The following is a 27,546-nucleotide window of genomic DNA, read 5'->3' as shown; positions in this document are numbered from 1 at the left end:
GGGGGCTAATTTAGCTACCACAAATCAGGAAAAGATCTTGGAGTCATTGTCGATAGTTCTCTGAAGACATCTATGCAGTGTACAGGGGTGGTCAAAAAAAGCAAACAGGATGTTAGGAATCATTAAAAAGGGGATAGAAAATAAGAGAGAGAGTATCTTATTGCCCTTATATAAATCCATGGTACGCCCACATCTTGAATGCTGTGTACAGATGTGGTCTCTTCATCTCAAAAAAACTATACTGGCACTAGAAAAGGTTCAGAGAAGGGCAACTAAAATGATTAGGAGTTTGGAACGGGTCCCATATGAGGAGAGATGAAAGAGGCTAGGACTTTTCAACTTGGAAAAGAGGAGACTAAGGGGGGATATGATAGAGGTATATAAAATCATGAGTGATGTTGAGAAAGTAAATAAGGAAAAGTTATTTACTTGTTCCCATAATACAAGAATTAGGGGCCACCAAATGAAATTAATGGGCAGCAGGTTTAAAATAAATAAAAGGAAGTTCTTCTTCATGCAGCGCACAGTCAACTTGGGGAACTCCTTGCCTGAGGAGGTTGTGAAGGCTAGGACTATAACAGTGTTTAAAAGAGAACTGGATAAATTCATGGAGGTTAAGTCTGTTAATGGCTATTAGCCAGGATGGGTAAGGAATGGTGTCCCTAGTTCTGTTTGTCAGAGGGTGGATATTGATCTCTCTCCTGCCATCTCTTGATCATTGCCTGTTAGGTTCACTCCCTCTGGGGCACCTGGCATTGGCCACTGTTGGTAGACAGGATATTGGGCTGGATGGACCTTTGGTCTGACCCAGTACGGCCGTTCTTATGTAGCTTTCAGTATTTTGTGTGAGAAAAGGAACTCTTAGTTACAGGGTTTGTAGCTTATATATTAGGAAATAGTGATAAGTTCTTTGGAGTTTAATGTCTTGGAGTAGTGCCTATGGTGTGAACACCCTTTGACGTGTGTTGAACTGAGAAGAATCAAGGCTTAGTGATGCATGAAAGCCAAACATGTCAGTCATAACTACATAATTATACTGTGTCTCACGTGCAGGTAACACTATGTTAATACTTAACAGGGATCGTATTCTTTAAGGAACTAAAAACAGTACACTAAAATTATACACATTTAATGTTCAGGTATAATTCTTTGCAAGATATCAGATTTAAGAACAAAAAGACACCTGTACTGAATGCTGCAGCAATATAATACTGTGCTTCCGAGGTTCCTGGGTCACGAATAAAGGTCCTAGCACTCCTGCCTGGAATTAGGATTTCATTTTATATCTGACTCATGGAGCAATTTCTTTAGCTTACCTTTAACAGGCGGTCGGGGTAGTCACTGAACAGGAGAGTGGAGATTTACACTCTCTGAGAAGTGACAATTTTTAAGTAAAGTGCCCATTGATTAGAAGTAGCTTGAGGGCATTCTGACTTTCCACTGCAGTTAGATATTGGCGTGGGAGGACCTGTGCATTGTTTAGTCTGTGTGACAATATTCTATGACTCTGTGAATTTAAGAAGATCTCAAGGGAAATAAATCATTAGTATAAAGAAAAAGTATATTAAGTTGCTTTAGACCAGTTTCTTGTGCAGTTTGATGCAACAGTCTAACTTCTTTGTAATATAGCAACTGACCAGCCATAAATATTGTCAGTTTTATTGTGTTGGCACTTATTGTAATGAATTAATGCGGATGTTTCCTGATTGTACTCTGCCAGGCATAGCAGTGATGCATTTTCCTGGAAATTCTATAGGCCATAGTTTAAAAATAAAATAATAAAAAAAAAAAACCACCAGCCCTAAACCCATAGCTTTCAAATAAGAGTTCTAAAAAGAAATTCACTTATTTAAGCAAACCCATAAAACAGTTTTTTAAAAGACTGTTAGTCATGTGCTTTTCTTCCCTTCAGAATGTTTTATAGAATCACATTTTTATTATTCTGTTTGATCTTTCTTGCAAAATCCTATCTATTAATGTGATCTGAAACTGAAAACAACTTTTGCATTTCTCTCATTTAGCAGGCTTCAACTACAGAGGTACAAATTGGGCCCATGAGACTGACACAAGATCCTGTTCAGGTAGGACTTTGTTTCAATTTGATGGTACTGTAAGTTCTGTGTAAAAGTGCAAAGGAATTAAAGGCTCAATCCATGTATAACTATTAAAAAGTCATTGCCCATCCAACCACTTGTATTAGAATGCACATCAATATTGCTAAATTACACGTCTCCTTCCTGAAGCTATGTTGCAGCTCCGGGGTTACATATAGAAACATGGTGCAGGCAGTATCCAGCAGGAGTATTGTAGGACTCTGGATACCTTTGTTTTTTCCTCAATTTGGAGTGCAGCTATAAACTATGCAAGAAATTCTTCAGAAAAGAATCTCGGCCTCTTACGAGAGTGAAGAAGCATGGTGTGGAAAGGCAGCATAAATTCTGCTGCATTTGAAGTCTTTCAAGTGCTGGAAAGTAGGGTCCTTTTGTTCTTGGAGCCAATTCCCACAAAATTTAGGGAAGGTTTGGACTTGAGCTTTTCCAATTTTGGACCATCTTTAGGAAGATTACTAAGATTCCTATTACTATGTGAATAGTAAAGTTTTTAACATGGTGGTTCTCAGCATTTTATAGAGCTGAGAAACCATTCTTTCTGGCTAGTGTCTTTGTTACTAATAATGCCACTTTTTTTAATATGAGAAAAGCATGTAATAGAATCCTGAAAACTGTTCTGCTCATGATCTTCATGAAACTTATTGTGCCCATATGTTAAATGTAGTAGCTGAAATTTGAAGAAAGCTGTTGCATTCTGCTTATCATCTGGTAACAGGTATAAAACCATTCTTTTCTAATGTATGCAGCCAGGGAGGAATAATACATAACTTTTATGGACAGTAGCAGCAAATCAACATTCTTACTACTTGTACCTGTTACCCACTAGAACAGTTGGTTTAATGCTGCAACATTTCACAGTATCTGGCTAGATAGCTATAGAAAGTTCCTCACTAAAGAAAGTTGCTCAGGCAGGCACCAACAGTTTAACTGAAATGGCAATTGAGCTTTGTGACTGTAATGTGCTCAGGACTGAACTACAATGCTAGAATGAATATGCATTTAAAGTAATGAACTCCTTGACCACTTTGGAGAGCACGTTCCCTAAAGCACACAATTTCTTTGGTTTACCTACAAGCCTGGAAAGAAACCAATGCACAAAGCATGTGAATGTGCAGTGACAAGCAAAGCGCTCAAAGAGAGGCCACTAAAATAGAACCAATCCTGTCACTAGCTTCTACCAACCAGAAACTCTTTTCTAAGTGTTCTTGAATTTTCAGTCCTGATACAGTTCTGTAAAACACTCCATTACTGAGTTAAAGGTATCATTGAGTCACTCCCTTTGCTGGAGGATGGCAGAACAGGACAAAGAGAATTGTGCTCTGATAGGTTACAAGTACAAGAAATCAAATTAGCCCCAGCAATAGTGGCTGAACTATGGCTCTGCATACAATTGCTCTTGCTCATACTTACTACAATTTCTATAGATTTTGTCTGTCCTGGTAAATAGAATACATGCAGTGCTTAATTTGTGATGGAAGAATTAGCCCCAGCAAGCCCCAGCACAAATTAAGCACAGATGCACCCACTATCCCATACACCTGACCCTGCCTATCCCCCATGCAATCCCCCCATCCCGCACACAGTGCATGCACTCCCAACCTACACCCTATCAAGAACACCCAGCCCAAACATACGCCCATGCCCCGTACAATTGTCCCAGGGATGCTGGTGCTTTCGTTTCCAAATTGGTCAGTGGACACTGGAGAGCAGCACCGTGCCCCGCCAACCACCTCCATCTGCATTGCTCTCTCAATGCCAGGGTGTGTGTTAATTTTCGGCCCCACCCGATCCATCGCTCCCATACAAAGGGGTTGTGGTCTTCCCCAACTGAACCCAGATGGCTCCGCTCTTGGCCTGAATCGGGACACTTACCCAGCTGGAATCCCTTGTGGGGAGGAGTGCCCCATCTCTCGTGAAAGAGGATCCAGAAATGGGCCCAGCTCCCACCTCCTGGTGCTGGTTACCTGCTGGGGGCGGGCTAGGCAGCGCCCCCCTACTGAGCCTGGCTGCTGCGGGTCTGCAGCAGCCGGGGTTGTGGGCACCATGGTGGGATTAGCGCCTCCCCCCGAGCCAGAGCATAGAGCTGCCGCCCCAGTTGGTGCATCTTGCATGCCCTGCTCCGTGTGCCTGCTATGCCTCCCCCAGCAGGGTCTGCGCATGGCACTGGGGCTGCCTCCTGGAGCCTCCCTCCTGTCCCAGTGCCCTACTGCTCCTGCCCCACACTGCGCCCCGGCTGCATGGTCACCTCCCCAGTCCCTGACACCTCACCTCTCTCCTCGCTGCCAGTACTTGGGAGTCTCTGCCCCTCCTGGGCCACCCCGGAGGCAGTGGCCTCCTCGCAGGAGCCCCCCCAGGAAGTCAAGGGGGCACTGGCGGATGCAGTGCTGGAGTGTGGCATCCCCGGTCCCAAAGGAATCTCAGCCTAGGATGCAGGAGCTCAGCTTGTATTGATTTAACCACAGCTGCACCCACTGGGTGTTGGACAGGCTCAGCATGGGGAACAGGGGAGGAAACTGGAGCCTGTGCGTGAAGCGGCTGCAGCCCCAGTTCAGAAAGGATGCTCTGTGGCCACCGTGAGTCTTCTGCTGCCTGTGTTGGGACCAGAAACTGACCTCCCAAACCCAGAGGTGTCAGGGCTCAACCCTGGCACAAATTAAGCACTGAATGGATGTCAAATGTTAGTTCTTGGTTTATAATTTGTGCACTTAGTGATCCCAGATGACAGAGAATGTAAGTTAAAAGTTTACAAAACAATATATATTAACAACATAATAACAGTATTGTGTTGAAACACAATAACCTTTTTATTCTCATTCTGTAACACTGCTTTAACGATAGAAGTTTCAGTTTTATTTTTGTCTCATTTATCTATACATTTTACACACACAGCTATGTGGCAGAATTTTAAATTGTTTTGAGAAGCAAAGCATAAACAGTGATGCAAGAAATAAAGCTTTTGTGGAAATGATACAAGAAACAAAGCATTTCTATCCTCTATGCACGTGTAATTAAGTTTAAGTTTATAATTGCCATAAAATGTTGAAACTTTTTCTGTACCAAATACTGGTCTAAATAATGATTTGATCAAATGAAATAGTTCCTTCATGTTATCTTATGCTTGTAGAACTATAACTAGCTTCAGTAGTAGAACAGTGTCTTTGTTTTTCATGGAATTTTAACATAAATGTGTGGAACTTTTCAGGAAAAAAAATGTTCTTCGAACTTCGATAGTTTGCACTAGGATGGGCAAGAAAATATTTAACAAGTAAAACTACTCTCCACATTTATGTGAAAGTTCTCTTCAGTGTCCTTAGCAGAAATCATGTTTCTCTAAATACTGTCGTGCTAGTGTTAGCTGTTGTGATGTATTTTAAATTAACATTCATCATGTAGGAAGGGAGAGTAAAAAAACAAATGCTTTAGGGTTGTTGTTTTTTAAACAACTTAGTTGGTGGTAGATGGTCTTTTGTCCATAGTTCTTTTAAAGAGATAAGAATCTACAGTATTGCATAAAAGCCAAAATAGGATTAAAAACATTATATATTAGTTTCCATATAAGAAAGGCATTATTATACAGTATTCTTTTTATTAGGGAGAGGGGAGAATCAGACATTGTACCTAAACACATGTGTGGAATAAATTGTGTTACTCTACACTTGGCTAATCAGGCAACATATTGCTAATAAGTCCATTAATTTAATAAATCTGCATGTTAGTCTTTTGTTCCCTCTTAACGATGTACGTAACCTATTCTTTTATACAGTATAAAATCTGCTGTCATCCAGTTTAAAATCCCCATTTGCTGCAACTTCATCCCATGTAACATTACCAGAAATTAGTCTACATGTCTGATAAATCCAAATAGCTTTGCTAAAACAAGTTCTCGTCAGGCCTTCTGTAACAGCTAGGTCTGTTTTACTTGGTGTACTTCTTTAAGGTTTATTATCTAAAGTAATGAATATTGCTTGTTTCATTTGGAGCGAACTGACGCACAGAGCTAGGAATGCTGAGAACATCCAGACCTGCCTGGAATATTGCCTGTGTTTTTGCTTGGTATGTGACATTATTTGTAATTGTGCCCTGCCACAGGCCATTTAACAGATGGGTGAAGAGTCCAGTGGCGAATCTACAATGGGGAGGAGAAATGTCTGTTCTGGCATGTGTTTGTAGCGTAGCATGCTGGACTGTGCCTGGACAGTCTACTCCTGGCCTTATGTTCCTGACCCTGCAAGTGGGTGAGGGATCCAGACTGTGCCTACCATGTGATTCTAACATGTCAGCCCCTGGTCTCTAAGTGCCCTTATGGTAGTCTCTCACAGAGCTTATATCGCTGTCAAAACCCTGTACTCTTGCCTCTTGGGACCCCAGAAGTGACACCAAGTACTGGAGGTAATGCGCATGAAAGGTGTCTCCTCACCCCCACTGGAAGCCAGTGGAGCAGTTTATCTATCTATGTAGGGACTTGCAAGTTCTGTATACCGCCCCCCCCCCCCAAAAAAACCAACTGTACTGGCAGGCATCTCTGAAACAGAACAAAAACTTAGTTCTGCGTGCCACAGGCCCTGGATAGGGCCCTGTAGGCCTGTCACTTTGAGCCATACCACATGTGACTTAGGAGGCAGATTGGCTCTGCAGCCACCTTACAATGGGAAAAGAAGCAGAAAAGGGAAAAACAGGACAGACAATAAATGTAGGGAGAATCAACAGAATGGTCAGTGCACAGAGCGCCTCTGGATCTGGCCCTTGGTAGATGAACATCCCTTTCAATTAAAGGGATCGATTGGTATAAAGCCTTACTTGTACAAATACGTACACTGATTTCAGTGGGACCGTTTGTGCAATTACTTATGTGAGTAGCTTGCAGGATCAGCCCATAAGACAGAATCTCTTTTTCTGTGGAAATCTTTAGTAAAGAACACATCAGTCTGCATTTGAGGCCATTAGTAACTGTTAAAATAACATTTAGGAAGTGAGTTAAGGGTGATGGAGTAACTTTATTAAAAAATTGGATTTTTTAAAAGAAGATGGCCAGGGGAAACATTAACAATCACTTTAATTCTAAATGATATATGGTGGCAATTTCACTAATAGCCTAGGAGTTTCATATGCAGTTGCCTGCTCAGTACAGAACATGATGATGGTCTCTCTCCAGAGAGGGTATGTGGTAGAAAGTATGCCGTTCAGTAGGAAGCCAGTCTAAGTCAACCTGATGGAGATGTAGTAATTAAAAAGATGAACTTCAAATTTATAGTGACGGCAGAACTGTCACCTTTAGCGAACTTCAAATATTATGGTGAGTGATACTGGTTATATGCCACTCTTATGGTAGTTTATGAATACAGATGCAATGAGGAAAATGATGTACTATCTAGTCTCTTGTCCTGGCCCTCTTCATCTCATGTATCCATTACTGCCATCTCCCCTACTCTGGCCTTGACAAATGCCACGTATGTCCTTTCGAAACATTGCTGCAAAAAACTTTTTTCCTGGCTCATCACTTCAACAATTTCCTCATTTGAATTCTTCCATGGCTCCCCCTTCTGCATTTCTTTAAAAAAACAAACAAAACCCTTTTTAAGGCTCTTGATCTGTCAACTCTTGTACAATGTCAAGATGATAACCTCTAATTCTGCCCCACCAATAATGCCAGCCTTCATTGCCCATTTCTCAAATTTTCTAGGAAGCATTTTTCTCCTTGCTCATGTCCTGATCCTTATGCGTGGGAAGAAGCACCATCTCAAGCTGCTGACCTCCCTGGACTCTGCAATCCCTCATTTCTAAAGAGGGGGCGGGTGCCAAGAGAGGGGACAAAATCAAAATCACAACACATTGCAAATTCATACCAACTACACTCAGGGCCGCCCAGAGGGGGGGGGGCAAAGGGGGCAATTTGCCCTGGGCTCCACAGGGGCCCCCAAGAGAACAGCGGGGGCTCCCGCCTCCGCCCCTCTCCTGGAGCCTCAGCGCATGAAGCGCCAAGTCTCCGCCGGGGCCCCTGAGCCCCGCCCCGCTCAGAGCCGCGTCGTCAGGGGGCGGGGCTGGGAGCTCCGGGCTGAGCTCGGCTCCCTCCGCTCGGCGTGGAGCTCCCAGCCCCGCCCCCTCCCCACGCGGCTCGGAGCGGGACGGAGCTCAGGCCCCGCCGGCCACACGCTGCGGCTGTTCCGGCGAGGCGCTGAGACTCCGGGTGAGGAGGGAGCCGGGGGTAAGAGGTTGGGGGCGGGGGGGAAGCGGGACCCGCCGCCGAAGCGCAGCCCGGTCTTCGGCGGTAATTCGGCGGCGGGGGGCCCTTCCGTTCCGGGACCCGCCGCCGAAGTGCCCCGAAGACCCGCGGTGGGGGCCACGCGCTGCCGAATTACCGCCGAAGACCGGGCTGCACGTCGGCGGCGGGTCCCGCTTCAGCGGTAATTCGGCGGCGGGGGGGCCCCCGCCGCGGGTCTTCGGGGCACTTTGGCGGCGGGTCCCGGAACGGACGGGCCCCCCGCCGCCGAAGATCCCGGGCCCCCGGAATCCTCTGGGCGGCCCTGACTACACTACTAATCTAACTAAGAACAAGATACACCTAATAATAGTAGAAGAAAGGGTATGGCAGAACCAGGGTCTGCAAAGTCTCAGGTTAGCACCCAAACCCATGATGCTTCAGGGGCTGGAAGGAGATGAGGAGGAGTGCAGAGTGTTGGCTGCTAACACACACACTCAGGCCTGAATACTCAGTGCCACAAGGTAGTATGCATGTTGTCCCAATAGCCAAAACTTGCTAGCAAGTTCCAGCAAAAGTGTGGAGTGTGCCCTCCCAAGGGCAAGGCTCTGTGTAGACAATCATCTCAGAGAACCCGAGGTACAAATGAGTAGTACTGCAAAGCAGAACACACACATCTTGCTCTATTTCTAGTTAATTGTGATGAATGGGACACTTTCTAGTAAATATAAATATCTAAAGTTCTACAACATTAAAATATATAACTACTAGTATGTCACTTTCTTACCAGATTAATCCAATATTGGATTGTACTGCTTCCGCCATAGCATTAATCACTTCACATTGTTTAGAATTCAGCAATCTAGACAGCTTGAGATAAGACAAAAGTAGGGTCACCTTGGCTAGCCACTAGGCTGTGTGTGTTGAATTTCACATTGTGACACCATGGCTACACAGAGTAACACAGATAAAAGACTGTTGATTTTTCTCATAGACATTTTGGGCCAAATCTGGCTTACCTTCAGACAAGTTGTCCCAGTGAAGTCAATGGGATGACTCGTGTGGGTGAAACAAGTAGTACTTTGCTCTATATCTGATTTTCATGTCACTGCATAGTTTGAACAATTTTTGGTAAGCTTTAGAATCCTTGAGCCCTTTCTTTTTCAGTATATTTACTTTAAAGTAACTTTTTTCATCTGCAGCACAGTATGGCATAGTTAGTGACTGATTGTTATGGTAAATATGTGCAAATTGTAGAGGAGAGTGGCTAGATGACCTATGTTACTGGCTATATAATCTTTAAACTGATGATAAGCAGTACAAGGTAACACTGAAAAATTCTTTCCTTTCCTATAAATTAAAAATTAATTATTTAATGTAAGAAGTATTCATTAAGTTCCACCTATATTGACCCTTGGGTGTGTCATATCGCAAATATATACATTTCCTAGGCTATCAATTTAGTTTTTATATTACCATCTAACAAGGGCCCCAAACCTACAACTCTTTTCATGTGAGTAGTCCTAACACAGGCTATTTACCCTGTTGAAATCAGTAAATAAACTTGTATGACTTAGGATAATTCACATGAGTAAGAATTGCAGCCTGGGGCCCAAATTTTATTTCTTTTGTCATACATTATCTAATTGCTTGCCGCATATTATTGTTCTTCCCGATGAAAGAATCAGGCTTAGCTCTGTTTGGCTGTACACTTAAAGGAGAAGTGATTGAATACAAATATGCCTTTATCCTTGTGTTTGTCCCTAGTACTAATAACTTATAAAGCTACATCTTAGACAGTGTCTCCTTATTAAAAATATTTAAGTTGGGGACTGGATGACCTAAAGGGCTTTGGACTATAGTGAGTAGGACCAGAATGTTAACAGCTTACTTGTTTACAATTTCAGGCAAAAGGATTTACATATATTTAAAAAAGAATTTTTAAAAAAATAGACCCAGAATCTGGGGGAAGTAAGTGGCAGTGTTAATTACAGGTTGCTGAATCACTATAGGTCTATATAGCTTCTATAAGGTGAGATTGAAGGGTGTGGCTGTGGTGGTTGTTGAAGTACCCTGCATGAGACTGTAAGATTAAGCAGACCTCATTTTATGATTTCTTTTATCCTTTCTTCCACTATGCGGCTGTTGAGAAACTGAGGGCAAAATTCTTAACTGATGTAAAGTTTTATTGTTAGTAATAGACAAGCATTGTCAGCACTTAACAAATTTAAAAAATGGGTTTTTATGATTAACATTTTCCATTTTATGACAAACAGAACAAATAATTCATATATATTTCCATTCACATTTTGAAAAATTATTAAATCTCCTGGGAAAAGTGTGGGTGGGTGAGTGGGAACTAGGAAATATTGGAACTGTATCAATAGGCTTTTAGCATTTCTCAGTTTAAATTATTCAGTGACGTGGTTTAGCAAAATAAAGAGATGACAGTGCACTAGCTAAAATACCTTTCTAACAGAATGCCCCCTATTGCATTCATATTAACTAGAGTTTCCTAATATGAATCTATACGATGTCAGATTAGAGCTTTTATTTTAGCTGTGTTTTTTTGGCTGTTTCACAGCTGTATTGACCATATCGTGTGCATTTGAAGTACAGTCTAAACTGAGTTCAGCCTCAGTGGGCAGGAGTAATGGCAGTGAACCATGATCTCCCATTCACATGCATGGGCTGGTGGATCTGAACTGGTTGGTCCACTGACAAAGCACAGAACCTGCTTCAACCATATCCCCATTACCATCTGTGCTCCAGCCAACCTGGGCTGTCATGGAGCTTTGCTGCAAGGTATACAGCATTCTAAGGAGTCCTCTTGCATGGCCTCATTGTTTCCTGGTCTCCCCAGGCCATGGGTTCACTACATTTCTATTGCATTTTTTACTTTGCTCTGTCATAGCAGCTAGGGAAGAGAAGGGTACAGGATTTTGCCCTCTGTATTTCTGTGGCTTAGCTATAGGTTGTGTAATGTACCTGCAAGTATGATTGCATGACTAATAGTTGACAAAAGTAATCTGAACTGATTACTAATTGTATCTAATGTAGTTGTAAATGAATTACATTCTTGATCTTATTAATTGTACCTTGTGATTATAATAGGTGACAATGTTCATTATGGTCAATATGTATAACTTCTCAGCGGACCTCTTCCTGGTGACCTGTTTTCCATGAATTCTGAGCCAGATTCTCTGTTTTAGCTGAGCGGTGTTCAGCAAAGGAATGGAGGAGGATGTGCACCAAAGCTGACTTTCAGATACCTTTTTGTGTCTTCCTGTATTCTCTTGATGGCCAGGAGTCAGTTCAGCCCCCAGCATAAATTAGAGTAGTCTTGAGGCTGCTCTAACTCATGCTAATCTGCAACAGCCAGGAGTAGCTGAAATGCAGCACAGTCTAGCCAAACCTTTGCTTTGCCTGAACCAAGGTCTGCTATTCTGGCAGCTCTTTGTTGACTGGGGCACCTTCTTATGTGATGGGTAATCTTGTGGGATTTATGTCTATACTCGTTGTGTTGTGAGAGCAGAACAGAGAATCTGCCCTTCTACATATGAAGAATGAACAATTGTCCGCCTGCAGTAGAATTGTGTTGCCAATCATGGGAAATTAATTTTCTCTCATTTTTCTGTTCTTACATAGCAAAAATGAAATCATGCTGGACAATAAGAATCTGTTTCTAATCTGTTATTCTGGGAGTCTCGTGTAACTGAGCGCACCAATGGCAAAACTCCTATTGATTTCAGTGGGGCCAGGATGTCACCCTAAATATTTGATTCTCTATCCCATTGAGAGAGTGATGTTGAACCACTGTAAAACTGGTGTAACAGAGTGGAGAATCAGGCCTGCTATGTTGTATACAACACCAATTCTTTCTTGTAGCAACTTCAAGATAACACCAGTTGTTGGAACACCTGCTTATTGGCTATTGATGATTATGGATTGGAGCAATATTCACCTTCAATCACGGAAGCTCCATGTGGGTGCTGTTAAATTCATTCCTGCTTTTGCTGCTGATGCTCATCTAGTTTTCATGGTGGATTTCATTGAATCTTTATTTTTTTGCCATGTGCTACCTAGTGACCTGCATTCTAAGTGCATGTTATTTTTCAAAGCACTTTGACTTGTTTTTTCTTCCTGAACTTTGAATTGAAACTATGTAGAATGCACCCCCAGAAGCCTGTGCCTTTCACAAACCTCTGATTGACGAGCATTTGGAAATTAGAGTGCATATAAAATATTTTTGAAGGAGCTAGTCAGTTCACTGTCTTGTGGTAAGTAAACCCAAGTGCACATACAGGAATAAGTTTAAGATTATTTTATTCCAAGCTCCAGCAAACTCTCTGCTTCACACAGTGTTGGGTTTTTGCCTACTTTTGATCCTACTTGCAGCACTGGGATTTTCGCTGGCAATAGCTATCTGGTGGCTTAAAGCTATAAGTGTTGCATCAAGATTTTTTTTTCAGGGCTGAGGTCCTGTCTTCCTGGTGCAACTTTTTGCTCCTGGTTAATGGCAGGTGCAAATCCTACTACAGATCAAATACTTAAATATTTTAGTGGTAGGATTTTTATCCAAAACTAATTGTGGACACATCTGCATTCACACAAAAAGTGTCTGGGTGGAAGCTGTATAAAAATAAGGTGCTTAATATACATTAGCCTCATTATTAAATATAATTTTAATAATGTAGTAATTAAATGGGTCTGTTTTAAATTGTAGAGTCTGATGCTGTTTTTGAAAGCAGGAAGTCTAATTTTTTTAATTCTAGTAGTTTAAGTTTGTACAATGAAGAGAATTATGTTGTATATTTAATATGGGCTGATGGCTTCCCTGTTTTGCAGGTTTTGCTGATCTTTGCTAAAGAAGACAACCAAAGTGATGGGTTCTGGTGGGCTTGTGATAGAGCTGGATACAGGTGCAATTTTGCCAGAACACCAGAGTCAGCGCTTGAATGTTTTCTTGATAAACACCATGAAATAATTGTCATAGATCACAGGCACGCCAGATACTTTGATGCAGAAGCAATCTGCAGGTAACTTAATGGACGTTGTGCTTCTACTGAATGTCACAATGCATTGCAGAATACCACATTGAATGGGCATAACAAAATCAAGACACAGTGACATACAGAAAACAAGTTTTGAGACTGAGGACAGGGATTGCAGTGCTCCATCACAAAAGAAAAAATAAAAGCTGCAATAGAAATAATTACATTTAGTATATGAAGACACCTATTATCATTTTTGGTTGACAGCTTCCATAGGATCTTGAACCAGAGCTACCATAAATCCTTCCACAGTGTGTGGTCATCACTTTTAGACTTACTCCTCTGAGCAATTAATCCTGCATCAACAGTTGGAGCAGCAGGGACTAATGGAACACTGTCATTTGCCCCCTGGGTCTGCCACACTTCACTGATGGCACTTTAGTGAAGTTCATGTCATTCTTTGCATGTGTTTGGTACTCTGTGTCAAAACAGCTGCTTCTAAGTTTACAACCATTTATCATTAGAATTCTGGGGAAGGTATCTTTCCAACTGTTTCATTTATTTTACACAGCATGTCATGCTCTGCGCTTTTTCATCAGACCATAATGGGCACATTTTGGCATGCTGATCCTGAATAGTATTTTATATGCCATTCAGACCGTTTTATTTATTTCAGTGGAACTACTCAGAGTAAGTGATTACCTGGTGGAAGTAAGGCATGGGTGGTATAAGGCTAGCCTCTAGCCCTGCCCCTTCCATGCCCCCCCCCCCCACCAGAGCCCAGTGCTTTCTACTACAGTCACTGGCCATACCCCAGGCTAGTGCCCCCAGCCCCTGGAGTGCCGGGACCACTGCACTGGGGGAGCCACATTGTGTGAAGCAGGATGGAGTCTGGGGGCGGAGCGCGGGTGAGGCCACACCTGGCTGTCTATGATATCCACTGCCCATGAAGTAAAGGTTTCTGAATCTGGTCTAATGTTAATATGTTTTTTAAAAAAATTAAATAAAAAGAGGACCCTTTATTACTCACATATGGAGGGAAAGCCATTCCATGTTTGACAATCAATCATATAATTCCAGTGTCTCAACAAGATGCACCTAATGGTTATTAGACCAGTAGCAAAAGGCCTATTTTTTAATGGTTCACATATGGTACAATTTATGGAAAGCAGAGCTGGTCTAACAGATTATCCTGTACCTATCCCTATAAAAACAGGCTTGTTCCCTTCAGTACCTTTTCTAGTGTTCAGTCAACTTTCTGAAGTCCTAAGCAATGAGGCTTCCACCTTCCTTCCTTTCCTTCTGAAACTATTGGACAGTCTAACACCACAATTTTCCTAATATTCAGCCTACACTTCCCCCCCTTTTTACCATTATTCCAAGTTTCTACCATTCCTTTTTTTATCATCATTCCTAATTGTACCTTCTTATGCCATGTTAAATAATTGCTCTCTCTGGTGTTTAAGCCTTCAGGTATTTGTAAACTGGGATTGTCCACCCTTCTAGTTGTTGCTTAACCAAGCTATGTGTGTAGTTTTAGCTTTCCTCACAATTTAGTTGCCATATTATTATTTATTTTTGTGCTCTTCTCTGAACAATATCCAATTTGTTAATGTATCCCTGATAAATTGATGTCCACATCTTCTTTTGGGAACAAATCCAACATGATAAATGGGTTTGAGAATTTGCAGAAGGGGCAGGCACTAGAGATCCCATGAATCCTTAGTCTGTGAGGGGAAAAGCATGTTCTGTCTCGAGGGATCAAGGACCGTGGCAGTTGAGGGCTGGCCTCTCTTAGTGCTCTGTACTTTCCTCCCACCATGCAGAACAGCTCCTTGTAGGAGCTGTGCTGCCATTGACCATACCTTTCACACCTCTGCCCTACTCCTATCGGTGGTATAGGAGATGTAGATGTGAGTTAATACTTCATTTTCTAATCTTCCACCAAGATCTCTTTTTTTGGCAGTCAACTAATGAAAGTGGGGAGTATGCCATATAGCAAGGGTGGGCAAACTTTTTGGCCCCAGGGCCACATGTGGGTATGGAAATTGTATGTCAGGCCATGAATGCTCTCAAAATTGGGGGTGAGGGTGTGGGGGGAGGAGGAGGAGGGCTCCAGCTGGGGGTATGGCTCTGGGGTGGGGCTGGGGATGAGGGGTTGGAGGTGCAGGAGGGTGCTCCAGGCTGGGACCAAGGGGTTCAGAGGGAGGGAGGGGGATCAGGGCTGGGGCCTGGGAGCGGGTCAGGGGTGCAGGCTCCAGGCAGCACTTACCTCAAGCAGCAACCTGAAGCAGCGGCATGTCTCCCCTCTGGCTCCTACATGGAGGCACGGCCAGGTGGCTCTATGAGCTGCCTGTGCAGCCAATGGGAGCTGCAGGGGCAGCGCTTGGGGTGGGGGCAGTGTGTGGAGTCCCCTGACAAGCCCCAGACCCCACTCCCCAACTGGCGCACTGGAGTGGGGCAAGCCACAGACCCCACTCCCTGACAGGAGCTTGAGACCCAGATTAAAACATCTGGGTCATAGTTTGCCTACCCTTCTCATATAGACAGACTGCTCCCCCTTCAAGCCCACCATACAATCCACACATCCATGGAATCCAAACCAAATTAAATTGGGGAGAAGGGGCTTCTCCAGGTTCCCTTGATTTGGACAGATGCAGCTTCCTGCTCTCCCAAGGTTTGGGGCCTTTGGCCGAGAATTGAGGGAATGTGAACTTAGTATCCTTAAACACCCAAAAATCAAGTGGATAAAGTGCAAAAAATGTTTTTGGGTGTCTTCTACCATTTTCCAGACTTGACCTTATAGAATCTTGTCTGAGGCTTCTTTCATTTTCTGTTATATAGAAGGTGAAGAAATTCAAAGTTGTCAATAAAGCATGGTGTGATATAGTGTGACACAGGACTTGTCTCCTTTCAGGTCAATTCGTGCTACAAAGCCATCAGAACACACTGTGATACTTGCTGTTGTTCCCCGCATGTAGGTATTTCTTTATATTTTTTTTGAAAGTTTTGTTCTGTTCGAGAAAATGTTTATTATATACAACCAGTAATAATGTTTGCATGATAATGGGCAGTCTCATAGGCCACAAGCTACTATTTGTAGCTTATGTGGAATATATTATCAGTAGAAGTATTTGTTTTTACATGAAGTGGAAAAGATCAGTGATGTCTTGTTGTGGTAGGTTTATTTATTCCATCTGATTGCAGACAAAATTATAACTTATTGCATTCTCTCACTGAAGAGGGTCATAACATAATGGCCTAAATATCAGAAAAATATAGAAAGCTATGATGGAAGTTTTAGAAAGAATGTTGTAGCCAATAACATCTTGGGGTTATGTGGGGTAGGGTGGTGTAGGGAGAGACTAAGAAATATAAATATAAGAAAACTTAACAGTAGCTTGATAGAAGGCAGGTCCCACATTCACTGGAATTTCCTGAAGTCTTAACTCTGCTTTTACTCTTTGCTCTGTTTTTTTACACCGTTTACTCAGACAAAATTCCCATTGACTTCAGTTGAGAGTGTCGCTTTAGTAAGGACTGAGGGCTTCTTCCTGTAAGTGGTTCTCAACCAGGGAGCTGCAAGCAGGTTTCAGGGGGTCTGCTAAGCATGGCTGGCATCAGACTTTCTAGGGCCCAGGGCAGAAAGCCAAACCCTGCCGCATGGAACAGCAGCTGGGGACCCCGAGCCCCACCACAAAGGGCTGAAGCCTGAACAACTTAGTTTTGTGGTGCCCCCTGTGGTATGGGGGCCAAGGCAATTGCCCTCCTTGCTACCCGCTAATGGCGGCTGTGGCTTTTATATGCAGAAAACAGTTGTTGTGGCACAGGTGGGCAGTGAAGTTTTTATAGCATGTTGGGGGGGGGGGGCTCAGAAAGAAAAAGATCGACAACCCCTGCTGTAAGGCATTTGATTAACTCCTGTAAGGTGCCAAACAAGCTCAGCTGTCACAGAAATCAGAATGCTCATGGGGAATTAAGGGCATACAGCACCTCACAGAATTCTTTCCGAAGAATTGGACTTAGGATTTGACTTGTTATGAGGAACACAACTAATATTAGTTATCAGCTTGAAGGGAAAAAGAGAGAGAGGAGTACTAACAAAGATAAGGAACAGAACAATAATGAAGAGCCCATGAAATCTCTAAGAGCTCAATGAAAAGTTCTAGAGATGCATACAAATTATATCACATTATTATTATTCCAAGGCAGTCTTGTCAAATCTAATCATGGCTCTGCATACTGTGTAACTAAAGGAAATAGCGAGGTCATTTTTGCCACCTAGTTTTGTTTGTTTTCTAGTTGTGTGACCAGATAATCATAACAAAATAAAATATAAAAGATGTATTGTTCATTTTCACTCTTTATTGAATAAGTAACTTTTTAGTTTTTGTTTCCTCTGTGTATCTTCCTATCCTCTTTATATTAGCTTTCTTTGTAAAAACGCTTCTCTCGATTGGAAAAGAGCCAGCACTTTTCTTGAACATCTAGCAGGCTTGCTGCAATAGTGATGAAAAAAATATAGTAACTGCCTCCAATATCTGTCATGATATCCTACTGCTAGTATATTGCTCTAGGTATCTAAACATACACATCGGGAAGAGCGACATCTGCAAAAGGATTACATGATATATACTGTGATTATATTTTGTGCCACGTTATTCTTCCTACAGTCTGTTTAGATAACTGTCAAGTTATCATTTTTGATGATATGTTTTGCTTTTCTGTAGATCTGCTGACCAAGAAGAGACCTCTGTTCTTCCCCTTCTCCATGCGGGCTTTGATAGGGTATGTAATTTACTAAAGAATCAGGGTAATTTCTACAAACACTTCAATTTTATATAACTAAAAATTAGTGTATGAATTATTCATGTAAAGCACAAGTTTGCTTGTATCATGTTAACTACACTGTAGCGATGAGAAAATAATTTCATCAAACACTGTTTGTGTTTAACTGGAAATGGCTAAGTATACACCATAAGAAAAACATATAGACCTGCCCAGTGCTTCCGCAAGGAGCAGTAATGGTGGCAGATGAATTCCTGTTGGCCTGGGCACAATTCCCCATGACAGGTGGCAGGATAAATATTGTGCAGATGGGTGTTCTTTGTTGCTCCTGGGGTTTGTACATGTTGCATGTCACAGCATGCACTCTAGCCATCAGGAGAGCTGTTCATCCCTCTAGCTGGCAGCCCATGCCTACCTGGGGCAATCCAACTCCAACTGAAATCAAAAGGCATCTTTCCATTATTTTCAGTAGCGATTGAATCAGGTTGGTTGTGTGATATTGACACATTGGCCTGCAAACTCTCCTGGTGCTCTGGGTATTAGAGTCTGCCATGCTGCTTGCACAAAGGGAGGATGAAAAAGGTGTCTGTGTCTTCTTGCTCTCCATGGCACCTGTGTAGCTGAGAACTGAGAAAGTAGCCCTGTAAAGAGAGAGATGATAATCCAATAGCTAGGGTGCTAGTCTATGATTCTGGAGACACAGGTTCAATTCCCTGCTCTACCACAGACTTCTTGTGTGACTTGGGCAAGGCTCTAAGTCTTTTTGTAACTCAGTCCCCATCTGTAAAATGGGGATATAGTACTTCCCTATCTCACAGGAGTGTTGTGAGGCTAAATACATTAAACACTGAGGTGCTCACACGCTGTGGTAATGGGAGGGGTGGGGGCATATAAGTACCTAAGACAGACAGATGTCAGCCCATACATTTGCAAATTTAATTTTCTCTTTAGTTTAGTGTATTGTAAAAAAAAAAGTTGTTTAATTCTTTGTCACATTCTTTACTATTAAAATTTTTTGTCTCAAGTTTTCCTTTTCTCCTAATGCCTAGTATTTTGTCCAAAGATTTCAGGCCCATATGCTCTGTAGGCTAGATTGTAACTTAATGTGCAGTCCTGAGCAAGGGTGGTGCATAACCACACTAGAAGTAGCTGCAGGAGGCACTCTGTGTGACTCTGACACACAGCTCTCAGTCATCGTTCCCTGCCTGTGCTGGCCTTATACCAGCAGCAATCTGCCCCTCCCTGCACACTAGTTCAGCTGTACTGGATAGTGAAAAGGGAGGGTTGATCCAAAGCCTTACCTGTTCTCTCCCACTGCCCCAGGCAGGAGAGCAAGTGTGTGCATTCACTTTCTCTTGCATGGCCAGACCAAAGGTAGGGGGGTTCAGGAAGGTTTCTTAAAACAGATGGGAAGGAGAATTTGAAATGAAGCAAGGAATCATTTCCTTTGAGTAATTTTCTGAAAGATTATTGTCATCATAAGTGTTTCATGATCCTCTGCTTTTTAGAAATGAATTAGATACTGCTTCATGATCATTTAATATAATCCATTAGCCTATGTCATCACCATTGAATGTTGAACATCATTTTCTCATCACCCTAATTATTTGTAATACTTTAATCAGTACATCAGCATGATTTTATTGATTAGTACCAACTTCCAGAATAACTTATATCTTCCTGACGTAGTTTGTTGCCATTATGACCCTTCTTAGCAGCATTGTTTTCAAGCTCTAGAACATGTCAGATATCAGAGTCTACTTCTGCCCATCACAAGCAGAGGGGGGAGCATAGCATTTTTTCATGCTTGAATGGGTATCCACAGGCTCCACATCCATTCAAGGGAGAAAAGATCAGCATTGTGCACACACACAGGCTAAGATTTTTATCAGCAACAGAATGAAATCAATTTTTGGAAAAAACAGATTAATTTTATTCAAATTATATGTATCTCACTTTACCCTTTCCCTTTTTAATAGCTTTATTTTATCATATCACTATTCATTCTGATGTTGGCATATAGCACCTACCTTTTACCTACCCTTCCTTAATTTTTTTTCTTGGAAAAACATGACTTGACAGTTTTATGTACCTCACTGCTAGTTCTGGTGGTTTTGTCTGGATTTTTTGCACATGTGTAAATTTTAAAAAATTAACGAAGGGTTTAATCCTGCACACAGTAAAGCTATTGAAAATGATACTGAACTCCTTTGTAAAATGCTTTGAGATCTACTGATGAAAAGCTCCATATAAGAGGTAGGTGTTTGTTGTATTATTATCTACTGGAGTTTTGTTGTTGACTTCCTTGGATTCTGGACTGGGCTCAAAGGCTTATTGAAGGCTGATTTAATCTCTTCTTGGAATTGTTTTGTCAGATAATCAATAGATTTTTCTACAGTACAGTATATTAGATCTATGTCCTGTAGAGGTGAGTAATTCTGGATGTTTGCTTAAGAGTTTTTTGTATCTTTGTCATTTAAGTGACCTTTAGATTATCTTTATTGATCCTATGAAATTCCTGAATCACTGCCTTTGGCGGCTCTAGGCACCAGCAAAACAAGCTGGTGCCTAGGGCGGCAAAATCTAGGGGGCGTCCCCTGCTGCCAGGGGGGCGGCAGGCTGGGCCGGCGGACCTGCCGCAGTCATGCCTGCGGGAGGTCCACCGGAGCCTCGGGACGACTGGAGGGGGCTGCGGAGGGGGCGCTCGTCCCGTGGCTCGGCTGGACCTCCCGCAGGCATGACTGCGGCAGCTCCAGCGGAGCCGCCGGACCCGCGAACCGTCCGCAGCCGCGGGAGGTCCAGCCGAGCCATGCGGGACCAGCGGTCCCTCTGCAGTCATGCCCGCGGGAGGTCCGCTGCTCCCGCGGCTCCGGGGCGCCTCCCGCGCATGACTGCTTGGGGCGGCCAAACAGGTAGAGCCGCCCCTGGATCAGTTCCTTTAAGATGAGTAATTTTGTTAATCATCTAGTGCATAGCTGCTACAGTGACAGAAAATCTTCTGGACTGTATGCAGGAACGGTCATGTTTTAGGAGTTATTTCTGTTCATTGTTTCATAAAGTGGGCGGGAACCTTTTTCATATGCCATAGACTGATTAAAACCAAGTCTCCTAAACCTATTGCTTTCCAATTCTTGCTTCTTGGGGTGAAACACTTCCAGAATATCGTCTGAAGTCTTTTTTTTTCCTGTATATTTTTTAAATTAAGTGGCTTTCAGTGTTCATGTTGGTGTAATAAATGTTTGTGCTGTGTTGACTATATTAATGAATTAATTGCACAAATCTACTACACACCCATAAGAGAACAGAATATCTCTTTCCCCGCATGGGTGTCCCTTTCTGGATCTGTCAGTTCTTTTCATCAGTGCTGAAGTGATTTTTCTTCTGCAGCATTGTAGCCTCATGTGATAATACTGTACAGACTGAATCTTACTTCTGCAAAGGGTAAATTGTTCTTTTGGGTGCACTATGTAGGTATTTGATAGTGGTATTAAAATATTCATACAACTCTCAACATGGTGCCATTTAACGAGTTTTTAAAACATTATGAAATGAACACAGCTGTACCACTAGCAGATTTTTAAAGCCCAAAATCTGAGAGAGGAAACTGACTTTACTGCTGGCAGCTTGAGATGAGCATTCATATGGTGACACCACTGTTTTTGTAGGAAAAAAAAGGGTATGTGGCATAGTACTAATTCTGTACAGCTTCCTCTAAAAAGGACCTTTGATGTTCTTCAAAGGATTGGCTGCTGGCTCTCAATCCAGCTGTCCTTCCACAAAACTAACAACGTTAGAGAGCTGTTCTTTGTGGAGAACACAATAAAATCTGTGCAAGCGTTTATAAAGCAGTTGTTTCAGAGCTTCCCCAACAGTTTTCCTAGTCAGCAGTTCACTATAACTGAAGTCAAAGAGGCAGATTCTTCTCCCCTTATAGTCAATGGCAAAACTCTCTAGACTTCAGTGGGAGCAGGACTGGATGCTATATTTGCCAGAGAGTGGGAGGTGGGGGGAAGAAACCAAAACCATTCTTACTTCTGGAGTGTACAGATATTACCATTCGCTGTCCACTTTTTCTTGACCACTGTCAGTGTGCTCAGTACTTCAAGCATCCTTTTATAAGCCAGATTTTACCATCTGTACTCACGCTGAGGAGTCCCTTGGACTTCAGTGAAACCAGACATAGACTAAGCTTCCTACTCCTTGTCAGGTTTGAACCATCATAGATTAATTTGGTATTAATGTGAATGTTGTACATGTTTCTCAGGAATTCCTTTTCTTTTAGAATTAAGTGATGGTCATGTAATATGAAAAGTCCTTGCAATATAGATTCTGGATCAGGTTTTTGTTTTTTATAATTATCTATTTAGCTGGCTTCCTAAAACCAAACAAGAAAATGTGCAGTTACTTAGCATATTACCTCACTTGCTTTGTACATTACTTGGCAATTAGAAAATCAATACAGTGGAAAAGATTGTTATAGCATTAGCCACAAAAGGTACAAATAAGGGTTTGAAAGATTAGTGCTTTAGCAACAGAAGTATAAATAAAGGTTTAAAAGTAATCAGACCTATTTCATGTACTGTCTCTGATTCTTTTCCAGAGATTTATGGAGAATAGCAGCATAATTGCTTGTTACAATGAATTGATTCAAATAGAACATGGGGAGGTGCGGTCACAGTTCAAACTACGGTATGTAGAAGCACAAAAAAAAATGAACAAACTTTTATTGTCCAATATTCTGCGGAATTACTTGTTTGTGCATCTGCCTCCTTGTGGGTTCCATATGCTGCATTCTGTGTTCAGAAAACCTGTCAGAGGTGATTATCTGTCATCATCAGTTCTGATGGGTTTTTGTGCCCCACTTGCCTTGATATATGGCTTATAGTGAATTTAGGCCACAGTGCAGCTCTCCTTGCTAAAGTCCCCCCTGTAGATCAGCATGAGGCCAGTTTGCATATTTATCATTCTAGTAGAAATAGTGTGAAAGAGCAAGGTACAATTCAGCTGGTGGGATGGGGTTTGATATGAGATTTGTCTGATCCTGTATACATGATGCATACACTAGAATTTTTAAATGACATAACCTAAATTACCTTCATTAAATTTTATTATTCATCTAGTATTTACTTACTGTGTGTGACATCCTGTCATAAACTCGATCTAGAGCCAAATCCTGATGCCTTTTTACTCTGTTTTTACCCATTCTTCATTTGGGCAAAACTTGTCTTGATTTCGGTGAGAGTTTGGCCTCTGTAAGGAATAGGAGATTTTGTCCCATAATGATGGTATTCCATTACAGGCTTTGTGAGTTAATTAATGGATAAAATTGTTAAACTAGTGTTTTCAGCTAGCAACAGAATGAGAAATTGTCTAATCACATTACTTATCAAGTGCATTTACTCAGTGAATAGCATTTAATTAGCGCTAGTCCAGAAAATTTAAAAAATATCGTTGGTTAAGACACTTTCTGGCCAATATCAGCTCTGATGTAAGCAGGCTCATCAGGAAAATAAAGCACTTGTGAACTTTTTAAAGTTGCATACTATTGGATGGTGCTTGGAAGGCCACACCAGTTACTACAGTGTGAAAGTAGAGGAATGCAGAATTCAAAATAAGTATAATACAAAATTTAGCCTTTACCAAAAGATTAATATAGCCTATATACAGTATCTGTAGTCTGTGATAAGGCTAATGGAATATAATCTGTAATGACAGTGTAAAAGGAAACCTTTCCAGATAATTTGGTGTAATTTTCAGACTACCACCTCCAAACTCAGTATGTACTATGGTAATAGAAACCTATTGCCCAGCAATGTGCAAAGTCAGAATCCTGCCAGAAACTCTAAATACTGAAAATAACCTACTTAACTATTCCCAGATAAGAAATTAACTTAGTTTTTTTGCACCCTCTATGCTTAAAAAACTTCCTAGGTACTTGCATTTGTCTTCTAGCCCTTGTCTGGAATGTACAGGAATAAAGAAACAAAGAATTATTAAAAAGGTCAATAGGCATTCATTTCATGTCAGCACATTGAACATGCCCTCATACTTCCTGTTCTGTTTTCATTTGTTTCCTTTTCCAATAATCATTACATCCTGCTTGTTTAAAGAGTACAAAACCAGGATGTTTTAATATGTAGAATTATAGCTCCCAAGGACAGAACACTAATACAGCCTGAACACCTCTGCATGAACAGTATTAATAATTAATATAAGTAATTGAATTCCCAAATGCAGGGAACATGACTCATATTGATTATCACATTTTTCTGCAGCGTTATTGAAAATAAAGCCATCAGCCAAAGAAAGCTTAAAGTCTTCATTACACTTTGAAGCCAAAGTTAGTCTCTGGAGGTAATTAATCTACCAAATCTACCAATATCCTTTCACCTAGATTATTTCAAGGAACTGAGCTGTGCTCTCCCTTTCTTATTCAGTTTTCCGTAGTTTTACAAGCCACAACAACAAAAAATGAATACTAAAGCACTGCTTTTTTCGTCTGCATAACTCTAAAAAAAATGCCTTCAACTTAAAAAGAAATAATTTTGAAAGCAATTTGTCTTTAATCAAATAAACCTTGTTGGTATTTTCATCCACTTAATGTGAGTTGCACTTCAATATCACCTCTGAATTTGGACTACAGAGACTGCGTTTATGTAGCTCTGTTTCAAACAAACTGGTACCTTTTCACATTCACAAGCAGGGTCTACACAGAACAGTTAGAGCCCAGCAAGTTAGTAAGCTTTATAAAACATGCCCTACTGTCACACTATGCTGCACCATGTAGACAAGCTCCAAGTGGATCTAAGTTCCTGTAACTAACATTAGGAACCAGGGGCGGCTCCAGGCACCAGCACGCCAAGCACGTGCCTGGGGCAGCAAGCCACGGGGAACGCTCTGCCGGTCGCTGCGAGGGCGGCAGGCAGGTAGCCTTCGGCGGCATGCCTGCAGAGGGTCCGCTGGTCCCGCGGCTTCGCTGGACCTCCCGCAGGCGTTCCGCCGAATCCGCGGGACCGGGGACCTCCCGCAGGCAAGCCGCCAAAGGCAGCCTGCCTACCGTGCTTGGGGCGGCAAAATACCTAGAGCCGCCCCTGTTAGGAACCAGAAGATATGGGTGTAGTAGGGAAGCACCTAACACAAGGATGTAAGAAGATGCAAGGTAAAGCAGACTGATGGCGGACTTAAATTTACACAATTTTCTTGCTTTTTATGTAATTTATGCCTTACACTTAGTCCCCCTTAAACCTATTTCCACCCACTTGAATATTACTGATGTGTATTTTACACCTTTCCCACACCTCTCAGTTTGACTCTACCTGGTTTTAAATCCACAACTGTAACTGAGAATAATCTCAAAAAGGCATTTGATGCATGGCTGCAACATTTTTTGGTTTTCTACTGTCAATGCAGACATCAGCCCCCAGAGACCGCTTCAGTTAACTTAGTGATGCTCAGACCTCAGTGGTTCAGGAGCCAAATTAGTGATCAACATTATCCAAGTGTGAATTCATTGTTTCATTTACTATAATATATAGTACTGTAGTCTGTGTGTGTTTGTTTAATTAAAATATAGTTAGTGACAAAGTTTCTCCTTTACCTTGGTGGATCCTGTGCTTACTGGCAGATTTGCTTACCTCAGAGATTCACCATGTGAGTCAGGAAACAGCCCAGAGGCCTTCCCCTCTGGTAGAGGCCACAGTCCAGGTCAATTTCTCCTGTGTCTGATCAGAGTTGGGAGGTTTGGGGGGAACCCGGGCCCACCCTCTATTCCAGGTTCCAGCCCAGGGCCCTGCGGATTGCAGCTGTCTAGAGTGCCTCCTGGTACAGCTGTGCGACAGCTACAACTCCCTGGGCTACTTCCCCATGGCCTCCTCCCAACACCTTCTTTATCCTCACCACAGGACCTGTCTCCTGGTGTCTGATACCGCTTGTACTCCTCAGTCCTCCATCAATATGTCTTCACTCTCTCAGCTCCTAAGTGCCTCTTGCTCCTAGCTCCTCACATGCACGCTACAAACTGAAGTGAGGTCCTTTTTAAACTCAGATGCCCTGATTAGCCAGCCTGTCCTAATTGATTCTAGCAGTTTCTTCTTAATTAGCTCCAGGTGTCCTGATTAGTTTGCCTGCCTTAGTTGGTTCCAGAAAGTTCCTGCTTTTTCTGGAACTGCCCCTGTTACCTTACCCAGGGAAAAGGGATCTGCTTAATCTGGGACTAATATATCTGCCTTCTAACACTCTCCTGTAGCCATCTGGCCTGACCCTGTCACAATATATATACATACACGTATACACAATCTCACAACAAATTCCCAAGGGTACCCAGGTTTGTGGGCATCTCACTACCACCTTCCCTTAGCATGAAGAAGCTTTGTCTGTGCCTGAGGAGGGTCAGCTCCCTGCCTCCACCAGTCACAGGCAACACAGCCCTGCCCTCTAGGCCTACACAGGCCCTGCACTCTCTTTACAGGCTAATGAAAGGAGCACCCCAGACTGCCCACACATCTCCATGGAGTGTCCAGCCCCTGCTCCACTGGACACTTGGAGTATTCACAGAATCGCTACTTCCAAAGAAGCTGTACAGCCAAGACTACGTGTTTCACCTCAGATCACCGCTCTGCTAAACACTTAGATATGTTTATAGTGAAAACAAGTAAGTTTATTTAACAAAGTAGAGAGATTCAAGTGATTGCAAGTAGAGGTATTGGAAACAGTTGATTATGTATCAAAATCATAACACACATTCTAGAACCTAGACTTGCTTAACTAGATACTTTCATGTCTTACAGAGCAATGCTCACCCAAAGCCCCTGAAGTGTTTTACAGACAGACTTGCTCTGAACTTCCATTCATGAGACAAGTCACACTGTCCGCTTGCCTCCTCGGTGAAAGATTCAGGATGTAAAATTTTCTCTTGAAGATTTTGCAATTTCTTGATTAGTATTTGGCTCAGTATGCAAACAGACATCCATTGTGAGATATGCAATGCCCAATACACAGATGACCAGACAGAGAGAGAAGTGTCTGTTACATCCTGTTTGAAAGTAATCTGTCTGAGACATGTCACCTCCTGCTTCAAGAAAATAATTTTCTGTACAGACACAACTCCTTTAATATTATCTGCACATACATTTCACAGTGATTTATTATGATCAGTAGGCCATTGGCTCTTGGTAGAGACCTCACGTATCATCCTTCAGGGAATTACTATGCATGTATCTGACCTAGGGGTCCCTGTAAAATTCTCTGCACCCCTCCGTGCCCATTGCCAGTTGACACCAAGAGGTTCCTGAGTCTCATAAACCAAGACCCTTTTGTGGCAACATTTATACTGTTATGAAATACTCACACAAAAGTAAACTATCTATCTGTGTGGGCTGGTGTCATTACTGCCAGCCTCTGATTCAGAGATGTGCTTATTTCTCAGAGTGGAGGATTTTTTCCCAGTAACTTAGTGTTT

The 27,546-nt window shown here is 42.2% G+C and overlaps 1 protein-coding gene and 1 long non-coding RNA gene across 7 annotated transcripts in view; one reads left to right on the top strand and one right to left on the bottom strand.

Moving 5' to 3' along the window:
- The window catches only part of PDE8B (phosphodiesterase 8B), a 165,020-nt gene that overhangs the window by 81,939 nt on the left and 55,535 nt on the right, over positions 1-27,546 (top strand). For 5 of the 6 annotated variants that reach the window (XM_039542831.1, XM_039542830.1, XM_039542829.1 and 2 more), the window contains exons 2-6: positions 2,022-2,081; positions 13,156-13,346; positions 16,219-16,278; positions 18,032-18,089; positions 22,690-22,778. In XM_039542831.1, the coding sequence (XP_039398765.1) occupies positions 2,022-2,081; positions 13,156-13,346; positions 16,219-16,278; positions 18,032-18,089; positions 22,690-22,778 (458 nt within the window). The remainder of the gene's footprint in view (positions 1-2,021; positions 2,082-13,155; positions 13,347-16,218; positions 16,279-18,031; positions 18,090-22,689; positions 22,779-27,546) is intronic. The other variant, XM_039542834.1, reaches the window with a different exon arrangement.
- LOC120407326 lies at positions 19,467-26,081 on the bottom strand. Its single transcript, XR_005599879.1, has 3 exons — positions 25,986-26,081; positions 23,221-23,339; positions 19,467-19,485 (listed from the first exon to the last, which is right to left on the bottom strand). It is a non-coding gene; the product is annotated as an uncharacterized LOC120407326 (long non-coding RNA).

The sequence above is a fragment of the Mauremys reevesii genome, linkage group 6 (assembly GCF_016161935.1).
Source record: "Mauremys reevesii isolate NIE-2019 linkage group 6, ASM1616193v1, whole genome shotgun sequence".
NCBI classification, from domain to species: domain Eukaryota; kingdom Metazoa; phylum Chordata; order Testudines; family Geoemydidae; genus Mauremys; species Mauremys reevesii.
The sequence above is the reverse complement of the archived record's forward strand: the minus strand, read 5'-3'. Positions and strand labels throughout refer to the sequence as shown.